This window comes from Dromaius novaehollandiae, chromosome 1, assembly GCF_036370855.1.
Source record: "Dromaius novaehollandiae isolate bDroNov1 chromosome 1, bDroNov1.hap1, whole genome shotgun sequence".
Taxonomy (NCBI): domain Eukaryota; kingdom Metazoa; phylum Chordata; class Aves; order Casuariiformes; family Dromaiidae; genus Dromaius; species Dromaius novaehollandiae.
In genome coordinates, this window is record NC_088098.1 from 24,240,784 (window position 1) to 24,253,017 (window position 12,234).

Sequence of the window (12,234 nt, forward strand, 5' to 3'; positions counted from 1 at the left end):
GGACGTAGATGCATCCTCTCCAGCACCTTCAGCCCCTTTGTAAACAGGCTAGAGCCGCTGCTTTTAAATAACAACCTACCGCAAAGGGGATGCAAGTACTGTGGATACAACAGCAAGATAACAAGCCCTATACTAAACAGAAAAAGGATGGAAGTGGGATGCATTTACTTACATGAAGATTCAGTGCCAAACATGGCTGGCCCCAGATGCTGCTATTTAAAAAAAGAAAGAAGAAAAAAGAGTAGAAGACAGAGGGGGTGTATGAGAGTAGGGATGAGGCTGCTACACAGCAGGGGTCATGAAGCCAGACAATGCAGTCCAGGCTCTCCAAACTGCCAGACTCTCCTCTCCTCTCTTCTCGTCCCTCCTCCTCTGCTTCACACTGCAGACAGCTTTTCCTTGCAACCAAAGCAAAGGTCCTTCTTCACGAAGCAAAAGGCAGGAGCTTCTGGTTTAAATCCAAGAGATAAGGAAAGGCCAGCGTCCCTTCCGTGATACAGTGAGGCATAAATAGGTAGCGGACATCAGATACTGCAATCCACAGCCCCTGCTCTCAGTAAGACAATAGCATAGCTTATGCATACGCTGGATGACGTCAGGACACTGCAAAGACTGACTGCTGTTAACCAGAGGCTCAGAGGGGGCTTGAATAGAGCAGAGCAATTCAAACGGGAATTCCTTTGTCACAAAATGCAGAAGACAAAGAACCAGACATCCATTTCCCTCCACGATGATAAAATCCTCACCCATGCTTTAACACTAGCACTAGAATTTCTGTGTTGAATTCACACTTCTTTTCTCAGCTGCACAAGATGCAAAGCGTTTCTTTGCAAACACATCATGCAGAATAAATTTCTGGGACAAATGTCCCAGTAGATGCTATGTATGGCATTTTCAATAAAGAATAACCATGAATTTCTATCACTAACTCTCATTATTTTTCCTTCAAAGAAAGATTCAAATCCTGGGCCACTGTACACATTTTTACATCAGAGTGCTAGCCAAGTGTTTAATTTAGTTATACCTATTGTCAGAATATACTGTAGCAATGATGTAATCACATTAAGGAAGTCACATATTCAAATTAAACAAAACCCCCCAAACTATGCTGATCTCCGTGATATAAAGGCATCCTAGCAACCAAAAAAATATTTTCCTTTATTTTTCTTTATTCTTGTAAACCATCTAAATTTAGTGTTTCTTAGCCCCTGCAACTGTATTTTTGAGTTTACTGAGTGCATTTTTTCCTGAGACTCAGTAATTAAAAAATGTTAAAGTGTAGATACAAAGACCTAAGCAGACTCGTTCTAATTCTACTGCAGACAAAAGGAATTGGGGGGGGATGTCAAGCTCATGTCTTGTGCTAGCAAGAGCAGTGAAGCAGTAAGTTGATGGTTCAGAAGCTAGCAGACATTAGGAGTCATCTCTAAGTGGCTATCTGGAGGGGTCAAAAATTGGAATATTTTTAATAAGTCTCACTGAGCAAGTATATGCACCTACAAAGGTGGCAAATACTGAAAAGGGCTGACAGTAGACAAGAAGAAACGAAATGCACAGGTCCATTAAATAAGGCACTTTACAAAAAACAAAAACAAAAAAACAGAAAAAGCCCCAAACTCATTTCTGATCTTTTGCAGATTAACCATTACCAAACACTCCTACTGCTCTATTTGCTAAAGATTTTTCTACTGTTCGTAAAATATGCAATGTCACTGTGATCAGCAGGCTGGAAAAAAGAGCAATGTTTTGCACTTGCAGGACCTTCCACGGGAGGATCCCAACATGCCAAACCACTATGAAACCAATTAGGCAGCAGCCTGGGACACCGGTGGCCTGCAAGCAAACGGGAAAGCAAAGTACGGCTCACAGATGCAATCCTCCTCTGCCTTGCCAGCTCCTCTGTTCTTACGGAGGGGGAACCTAGCCACAAGCTCACACAATGATTGTGCCCAGCAGTGTCAGTGTAGACCCTCTACAACCCTAGGCCACAGCTATAGCAATGGAGGAGGCGTCTCCCCCACCTCCCTCCAAAAAAGTCAAGAGGTTCTACAGAGCCTGATCTCCTCCTTGTTCTCCCTGTCCTGGTGCAGAGGATTGAGAGGGCATCTACAATGCACACTGGCCTCCTCCAACAGTAACCTCTGTTGGGGCAAAACATTGTCCATCACTGCTTTCCACCCCCCAGTCAAACTAACTCTGTATTCTGCACACAGCATGAGAATAATTAGCACCACCAGCTGTCAGGAACATTTAAATGTATTTCATATCTGGAACAAGGCCATGGGAGAGCCCATACCCTGGCGTGACACCTCTCAACTGTAATAGGCAGCTTTTATTTTCTCCACTGGCAGACAGGACACTGGCACACTGTGACTCAAATCACCCCTTAGGTGATGACTAACCTGTTCGATGATGATAAATATTTCCAGTTACGTGGCTGGGTGCTCAGAACCATGTCCAAATTCTTTTTGACCATAATGGTACAATGGAAGTAGCACAAAACCTCTGACAAGGACCGTCTTTCAAGGACAGAAGTTTTGCTATTTAGAGGGCTGAACTAGTTATTCTGACAATTTAGAACCACAAACACCGCCCTCAGCTGCCAACAGCTCCCAGCACCTTTAAGCACAAATTGCTAGAACAAAACCTCTAGTGTTAATGCGCAATGGCTTAAGAATAATTTTTGCACTGACGAGCAAATCTGAACTTTCCACAGCATTGTTTCTAAGGAAGGTGCAAAACCAGAGAGCCATCCAATGACATCCTTTAAAGTGTCACAAAGCCCAGGCCCTCTGTCAAGTTCTCAGTATACTGACACACATATTTTGCTGAAAAGCCTAAATAGCCCATGCAGTATCTGGGTTTCATAATCTGGTATCCGATATTTTACAATAATCTATTTCATAATTTCATGATAATCTATTTCATTAACATTATTTTTGCTCATTAAGTGTTTTGCAGTGTAGAGAAACTGACTCTTGAAAAGCTACTGAAAGACTTCCTCTGAAATCCTTTAAGTAGTCTATCCAAAACACTTAGTAAAATGACTTACAGAAAGGATTAAAACCTGTTTCCTATTTACTGTTTTTGTAGGAGCACAACCTTATAGTTGGATTTAGCTGGCTAGTAGAATTAAGCATTTATGTTTTCTAGTTTGAGTTTTGCCATTGGTTTATTCTACAAAGATGGGTAATCTCTTCATATGACAAAGTTTATCTTACACAGCTGTTCAGATAATGTAAATTAGCATATAGAAAATGTCAGACGGTATCTCCTGTAAATCTTAGCATTGTTATTAATTTGCTTACAATATGCACAAGACAATGTTCAAGTAATAGATTCACTTACAATATTAACTTCAATACATTTCTTCACAAGCAAACATGAAATATTTAAAGCAACAAATAAATATGGTATTCAAAGCTCTGTTACACATTTACATCTGTAGGAGAAAAGGATGTGCTCTTCAATCATTGCTACTCTTCAAGCAGCTGTTTCCTCAATTTCCCCCTCAAGGGGAGATCTAATCAAAGTTTATAGATACTTCACGGTACAGTGTAAAGAGGACAGAGCCAGAATCTTCTCAGTGGTGCGCAGTGACAGGATGAGCACCAATGGGCACAAATTTAAACACAGGAAAGTCCATCTGAACCTAAGAAAACACTTCACTGTGAGGGTGACTGAGCAGTGGAACAGGTTGCCCAGACTCTATCCTTGGAAACATTCAAAAGCTGTCTGGACAGGGTCCAGAGCAACTGGCTCCAGCACAGCAGGGGGGCTGGACCAGATGATCTTCAGAGGTGCCTTCCAACCCCAACTATTCTGTGATTCTGTAATTTATCACAAACAAAAAAAAAAAAGTATGCTTATTTTGCCTGGATATGTGTCTAAACCATAGTACTATTTTTAATATAGAAGTTGCATAATGAAATATTAAAATTTTGTACAGATATGAACTTCTGTTATAGAATAATTTCTCTCAAGGAAAACTGTGCAAGCAGGAAATTGTGACCTACTAACACAGGTAGACTCATATACATTTTTTATGCTGATCCATTAAAACAGAAATCTTTATTCCCTCCTGTCACTTAGAGAAATATTTCATTTTGAGCTTAATGCTCCTTTTCCACAGTAGAAACTGTGGGAAAGAAAAATGAATCCACTAAATCTGTGAGGTTCTCCTGTTATATTGGAATGACCTGCTCATCTTGAGAGGGGAAGTCGAACCAACCTCCCACCACAGTAAGGAAACTGACCCCATACAGTCAAGTCTCCAGAGGGAAAGGAGATGATAATCTCGATCACCTTCAAAGATAGGGAAGGATTTTTATTTATTTATTTAAACTTTGCCTTGTTCTCCAAGTCACCTGTTCTGTAAGGGCAGTAAAGGTTTTTTAAGGCATTTTTGGTGCTACTGCTAATCTCTAAGTGACTGTGCAGTAAAACATATGACTCAGAAACTATGAAAAGGAATTTATTTTGCCTCCAGTAGTGCTATTTCCAACTTAAAAGTGTGGAAAGCTTCCAGACTCCCAATCATACATGATGTGGAGATCTCCAGTTTCTATAGCTTTTGTTGTCTCTGGCAATGGCTGACACAAATTATTGATCTGTATGACAGCAACCAAATAAAATACTGCAGGGCCTTTTTTCAGGCACTAGAGAACAGTGAAGGGAAACAGCTCTTATTACTAAGCCAGAGCTCCTTGATTTAACACTTCTTCCTCAAGTCTCCTCAACTTCACTGACTTTTAATTAACTTCAACAAACGCTACTGATGAAAAAAGTTGAAATGATGATCAAGGAGAAACTACAGTAAGAGCAAAACTTTAGATTCTCATCTCACAGAATCATGTATTTACATTCAGAACAATCCTCCTCCTCCCCCTGCAACAACCAAACCACAAAGCCTACACTGATGCTACCAAGTCAAGTCCCCTGAGACACTGACATGAACAATTATACATCTGCATGGTAGTTTTCCACCAGGGTTCCCATCTCCCCCACAGTACGGAGCCAGGATCTCCAAAGTGGCACCTCTCCGTGTCATGGACTGGGAGCCATCACCCAGAGCAACTAACACAGATGAAAGGTGGGAAAGAAGCCCCAAGGATGGCTTCCCAGGCAGTACTGCCATGGAGGGGCCTGTTCCAAAAAGGTCCCACAAGGTCCACTGACTCAGATGATACAGAAATAAAACTGAAGGAGAGAAATGTTTCACTGTAAGGAAATGTTTGAAATGCCAAGCATGGGAACTTTCCCGTCGTCCAGGCCAGCCAGCTTGGAGCTGAGAAACCAGGACCTGTGAGGCTGCCTGGAGCTCAGCTGGTCAGCGGTGAGGAAGAAGAGTGCCCAGGGAGTGAGGTAGCTGGGGGCCGGGAACATGCCCCATAGGGAGTTGGTAGCCTGCCAGGGAGCCAAACAGTCCAGAAATACAGGCAGGGACTGGGCTGACAGGACAGTGGAAAAAAACCCTGAGTAACTGAGCTCTCTTGAAGTCCTCTGAATTTTGTGTTCTCCTTGCAAACAACTCTTACCACCTTCTGTTAGAGGTTTTCCACAAGCATTCCCTCTCTGCAGCCATCAGTTTCCTTATTTCATTTGCATAGAAAGGAGTCAGCTGTCAGAAAAAAGTCAAAGTCTTTACTCTGTTCAACATATAAAGAGGATTTCTTGAGAACAGGCTGATTTACTGACTGCAGGACTGTGTTGTTTGGGTTTTTAAATTATTTGTTCTTGAACTGAATTTTGATATATTGCTGTATAGTTTATATTGCATTTCTGCAATTCACTCAGAATTTGCATTCTGTTTTATGCAACAAATTCTTCTTCTGCATCATCTTTTACCTAATGAACGCCTAGAAAAACTACGTATTTTAAGCAAACCTACACACGCACACACAAATGACAAGAAGGACTGAAGAACAAGTACTTAATTCTGCCATCCAAAAATCTTCTTACATCTGTGTTGGTCATTATGTGAAAGTTAAACTTCAAAAGACAGATTTCTCTCTCTAAGAGATACAATGAATCATAATAGCTAATTATTAAGTTATTGCAATGTCTTTCAACTTCAATTTAAAAAAAAGAAAAAAGAAAAGGTCTTAGCTTCAACATTGCTCTACACACAAGATTGCAAGCCATTCATTAGGGGAGCAGAGCAGCTCTGAGGAGATGCTTAGCTATTAACAGAGGAAGCTCTTTGTGCTCTGCACCTCCCAGGGCACCTTTCAGCAACAAACCTAAGGGAGATGAAGCTCCAGCAGTTATGAAATGGTGAAGAGTTTTACACATAGAAAGTTATATAGAAAGAATATTACTTCAGTGTTTGGACCTGCTTATTTTAATGATCTTGAAGAATCCCCCAGTCTTGGCTTGTCCTGTCACCAGAGAGCATGAGTGCAGAGCCTAGCGCTAGGGACATCGGTAGCCAACAGAGCCTTTAAAACGTAAGCAACGCAGTAGCTACTTCCTCTGCACTAGCCCCTAGGCACTACTTGAATACACAGGGTGAAGTAACAGAAAGCAACACGACAGAAATATATTTCAGTTCCTTACAACAGATGGTATGAGCAAGTCTACCACTTTCAACAACCACTCCCCTTCCAATATTCAGTGTCAACTGAGCAGATACAGTTAGACTGGTAAATAATGAGGTATTATTTTATAAATGGCATAGTATAACTCTGTATAGCCCTTTGGTATATTATTGTCAAAAGATTATGATGATAAATCACCTCTTTTCTATTTTTGCGTGGGGGGTTGGATGGTTTTGTTTTAAACACAGAACTGTTTATCTACAAGTGCGTAGACAGTTACCGACGCAGCAGAACAATGTAATCACTGAGTGCAAATCACATTTCAAATCCAGATTAAATGTTTTATCTTTTCAGTAACACCAAGCCCTCACTCTCAATGCAGTATGTAAAGACTTCACTAAATTCTGGAACAAAGACAATACATGCAATTGTGTGATGAAATGGGGCCACTACTGTAGCTGAAGAATGTACCAGTAAAACACACTACTTTTTGATATGATCCAATGAGAACTAAAAACAAAGGAAGTAACCAATAAGTATTTTGGTTAAATTAAATATATTTAAATAATTAACTGTTTAAATGCATTTTAAAAAGAATAAAATAACAGAAGAGTGAACTTTTTGATGTGTTTTTCTTTTTTTTTTGTATCTGAAAATCAGGATCTATGCAGAGGGACTGCACTTACGAAGATGCATATGAAGGTCTCAAGTGTATGAACAAACAGAGGTGGATAACAAATTAAAAAGCTATTAAAAACAAACTTACTATTTTTTATGCAACTCTAAGGGACCACAGATTAGGATTAAGGCCTACTTGAATAAACTGCATGCAAACTACCATCAGAGAGAATATGCCTGCCCCAGAAAAAGTAATTTATATGCACAAAAAAACCAGAGAGAGGATTTAAAGCAGTAGTAAACATTGCCAACATAGCATTATTATCCATATTAATAACATTGATCTAATGTCAAAATTTTATGGTTAAGAGTAAGTTGATGAGAGAGGAAGATCAAACTGTATCTCAGTCTGAGTAAACATAAGAATGTTAAATTTGACATTATAAATAGTGATGATTTCATTGTACATGTGGGAAAAATTAAGAAGGACTTCTAAACCTATGAGGGAATGCCTACAAAACAATGTAAAGTGTCTGAGGTATGTAGCTGGGCTTCCCAAAGGAAATAAGATTCACATGAACATGCTGTGTGTGTGTGCATGTGAGTGCCCGCTTAATAACTTTGAAACCAGTTAGCCATTTCAACCCAGCTTAGCAGAAAGATAGAAGAAATAAGTTATCCAGTGTGCTTCGTGAAAGCAAGTAACTAGAGAAAAGTTATAAAGGCTCCTTCTGAATAAGAGAGCGCCATGTTGAACACATTCCTTAATAGACATAAAAATCTGTATAACAACCATAGGAAAAACTCCAATCAGATTTTTATTTTCCTAGGTGGATACCTGTGCATATAACACTGGCTGAGCGGACATTGCAGCCTTAATATAATCCAGTTGCAAAGTCAGTCAAGAAAACAACTCCACTGGAAACTAAGCTTCACTAGTTCCACAGGACAAAAATCTATTCATTTCAGGATTTTAGTTTTCCCAAAACACAGAATTTCAGTAGTGTCCCAGCCTTTGTTTCCATATGTTCCAATCAGCTTCCATTCAATGCCAGTCTAGCTGACTGGTGACGAAAGTTTCTCTCTCAGGAAAAAAAAAATCTTAACCACAAAAATTAGTAAATGTTTGGATTAGCTTGATTAACACAGCTTTCCTTGAGAAAGGGGAGCTTCTTAGATTTAACACTATAATCCATGCAAGACACACATCTGGACCAAGTCCAGCGGTTGGACTGATCACTGTTAAAAGTCCCTTTCGTGTGCAGGCACACAAGTCCACCAATATGTCTAAGGTTATAGGCTCAGGACAGAAAACCTGGACAAAGCAGTGTCATTTGCTGCATATTCAACTGCAAAACCTCTCCTGACCACTCAATGTTCTCCAACTAAAGATCTATCTGGGAAAGGCCCAACTTGAGGAACAAATATAAGATGAAAAGTAAACTTCCATCAAAGCACTTAAGGAAGTTACAAGCATAGTCTCACTTGCTTTTAGAACTAGGCTTTTAAATTTCATAGACACCTTGGAAGTGTTCTCCTAAACAAGCCACCAGACAAATCTAGAGGCATTTAGTCACGCTAACAGCAGGCTGCCTATAGAATCAGAGGAAAATAGTATTGGAAAGGGTGGGGTCCTCTGCCCTCCTCATGGCAGATTCAATGGCACTAATGTCCTTCCTGCCAAATGCCAACCACAAAGGAAAACTGCAGAAAATCCCAAGTCCAACTTTATGTGGGAACTCAACTCTGGAAGTACCGCAGACCTTTATGAGGAGATCACAGCACTTAATAGTTCACAGCTCTTGCAGCAAAAGCCCAGTGGCCAAAATACAAAGAAATCTTAGTAAATGCTGCTTACGCATTCTGCCCAGTGATGATCACTATACTAGTACCATGGTAGAACTGTGATTCTAAATGGACGTGATAATAAGCGTCAAGTAAACGATCAGGTATTGACACTATGCAAGTTTCTAAGACACTATGATACTAGTGGGTTTCCCTACAAGCAGACCGCACTGCCCAGGCCCAGTGTGCTTATCCTCACTTCCAAGCCTCTCCTGTGGCAAGGGCGGTGGTACCTGCAGAGCCTCTGCACTCCAGCAGTGCTGAGGAGAGGATGGAGAGGTGGAGGTAGAGGTTTCAGATTTCCAGTTCCACAGCACTTATCCCAAGAAAGTGATACCCAGCACGATTAGAAAGCACTGATTTTCTGAATCAGTTGTCATCAACTTCAGCAGCCACTAACCCTAGCCATGCGTATTCCTCTTCAGTGACTATACAAAGAGTCAGGCTTGAGCAGCTCGGATGCAGATGTCTACATATGGGCAAATGAATCCCCTGAGTGCCTACGTGTTTTCGGGAAAGCATAGGAAAAAAGAGTAGGCTATGCTGGGATAAGGGGTCCCATATTTCATCAAAGGAAACATAGATCCCCATACTCCAAAACCACCTTTAACTGTGACTTCTGTCACAGGCTCAAGTTCCCCTGGAACAGGTCCCAGACTTCAGCAGGACCCAGTCACCTGGCAAGCAGGTGCTGAGCTGAGAGAGACACTCTTATGCCCATGTACAGCTGCATAAATCTCCATTACACCATTGATTTAATAGTATCACGATACTTAGAAGCACTGCGTCACATTTCTGGTTTCAGGATCACAAAAGATTGACGGGCTCGTGTTCAGTATCAGAGAGCATACAGAGTTCTTCAACTTCTGCATAAAAACAGGCAGGTTATGCTCAGACCAGAGACTGCAGATATACAAAACAGATAAAAATCAGCAAGAGTCATTTCACCAAAGAGAAAGTCTCCCTTGTCATCTGGAGACATTCCTCCTTCCAACAAATTTAAGCACGGAGACAAATTCTTTTCATCAAGTCAGAGAGTTTATGGCCCTTTTGACATACCCAAGCTGTTTATTTAAAGCTACCCAATCAGTTGTCTAATCAGAGAGAAGAGCTTCAGTTTGCAGTAGAGCACGTGCATAGGGACGGTCCTCACGGTCAACCTATAGGGCAATCAGAAGGCCTCTGTGTCTCTCTTGTTGATTCTTCATGATACATATCAGTCTTCAGATCACTACAGACTCTGCTTAGTATTATTTGTTGTCAGTCAGTACTATTTATCCACCTTAGCCTCTGGCCCTGTTTACACTATAGCAGAGTAGCGTTTGACATCACTTATCCTTAGTGGAACATGGTTTGATTGCTGGCCAGAACAAAACCTCAAGTCTAAGGATCAACTCACCCTCCTGCGTTTCATTGATAAGGCTGGTTCTGCACCACCCACAGCCACTCCACATTCTCTGCAGGATGTATCTCCTTATATTCTCTGATTCTGAATTCAAGTAAAACAGCATGAAAAACTTATCTTGTTACAAATAGTTATAACTTTTTCTGAAAAGTTCTAAAGAGGATTGGAAGAAAATATATTCTGAAATAATTTACACACACTACTGTACCTTTCTTCAGCTCACACCAAACACTACTGGAAAGAACACATCAGATGAATGTGGTCTAGTAGGGCATCTCCCTGATCTGTACCATCCCACCTGCCTATAGATCAGTAAAAATAGACTTTAAGGCTTCATTAACTTTGTTACTCGGGTGAATTTGGCACAAAAATAACTTTCTGAACACACTATAAGTAGGGAAAAATCAAAGGAATAAGTACTTTCATAACCAAAGGATATGGGATATCAAGTGTCTAACCATGAACATAAAGTCCCTAGCACACAGTGTCAGGTCCCAGTGAAAAGACCTCAGCGGAAAGTCCAGCTGTGTCCTAATCATGTGCTCAAAGTGCCCCTCATTCAAAATATCTTTCTCACATCTGTGCAGAGGGAGTCAAGATTCTTCTGGAACCTTGTTTTCATTGCATGCAATAATTGCCCCTTATTGGAGCAATTATTTTTATAGAATATATTCCACAAAAAAATAGTTCACTTGGTTCAAACCTTAGCTCTGCATTGCAGATGCACATAGAAGAAAAACAAAAATGAATTTATATTTCATCAGCCACTAGCCCTTCACTGGATTTCACTATCATTTACTGGCTTGAGTTAATACCACTTTAAAAGCAATTATTAAGATAACAGTTGCTTAAAGAAATAACAATATATTTATTTTGCTCCAAAATAGCATAAAATACAAAAACCAAGCAAGATGAATAGCAACACTTGTTGAAATGTGCCCTACGTGTCCTTTGATAATTCCACGTGCTGACGCACACAGTGCTGCTCTAGAGGCACGTGCTGCACGCTCACGGTGGAAGCCAAAAGGAACTGGAAATTTTGCTTGCAATAGCCATGGTAATAGCTCAGCTCTGCAGCGAAGTGTAGAAGATTTACCTGCAATAAGCTACAGACCCAGGAGATGTCTCTATGGCAGGAGCTCTCTGGGGTAATTTCCTGGTTAAAAGCTGGAGGTGAAGCATTTATTGTCTTTAAAATCTGTTTTTATAATGATGCTTGTTTTTCATTGTTATTAATATTGCCTGCTTAAAACAGTTTATGACAGATAAGGGCTACTATGTCTCCAACAATAAAAACAGCAGAAACAAACGAAATAAAAACCCACCAGATGACGAGTGTGGAGTTGCAAAAGTCATAGCAAAGTGGTAAACCATCCTCTAAGGATGGATGAAACAGAGCAAGACGATTGTGTATATAAATTTTTGCACTCAAGCCAGAGTCTGAATTAGAGCAAATGGGTATGGCACAGTGGTTACTTATTCCTCCTGGCCCAGAGCTCACCTACCCAGCCACAGCCGGGCTCAGATCCTAACCCCCAAGACCTGCCCTACAGCCTGCCCAGTGCTTCCCAACCTAGACCCCCGCTGCACATGGCTCTCTCTCCGTAGTGTCCATCTCTCCCCTTCGAGAGTCGCCAGCCCTTCCCAGTGTACAGCCGAGTCCCTCCTCTTCTCCAGCCCACAACAAAACCTTCTTCGCTCCTCTCCTCCTTCTTGCTCTGTATCCTTTGCTTTAAGCCTCTCTTAAATAGCTGCACACCTGAGTATTCAATCCACCCCAAAGTCTGCAACCTCTTCTGGCCCAGATTTCCCCCTTCCTTTCAACCT

General features: G+C 40.9%; 1 protein-coding gene across 3 annotated transcripts in view; it reads right to left on the reverse strand.

Moving 5' to 3' along the window:
- ST7 (suppression of tumorigenicity 7) overlaps positions 1 to 12,234 on the reverse strand; it is a 158,879-nt gene that overhangs the window by 113,395 nt on the left and 33,250 nt on the right. The window contains exon 1 of one of the 3 annotated variants that reach the window (XM_026097346.2): positions 173 to 547. The exons of the other annotated variants lie outside the window; for them this stretch is intronic. Coding sequence (XP_025953131.1) covers positions 173 to 194 — 22 coding nt within the window. The 5' untranslated portion in view covers positions 195 to 547. Of the gene's footprint in view, positions 1 to 172; positions 548 to 12,234 lie in introns of those variants that run through there. 3 annotated transcript variants of the gene reach the window in all.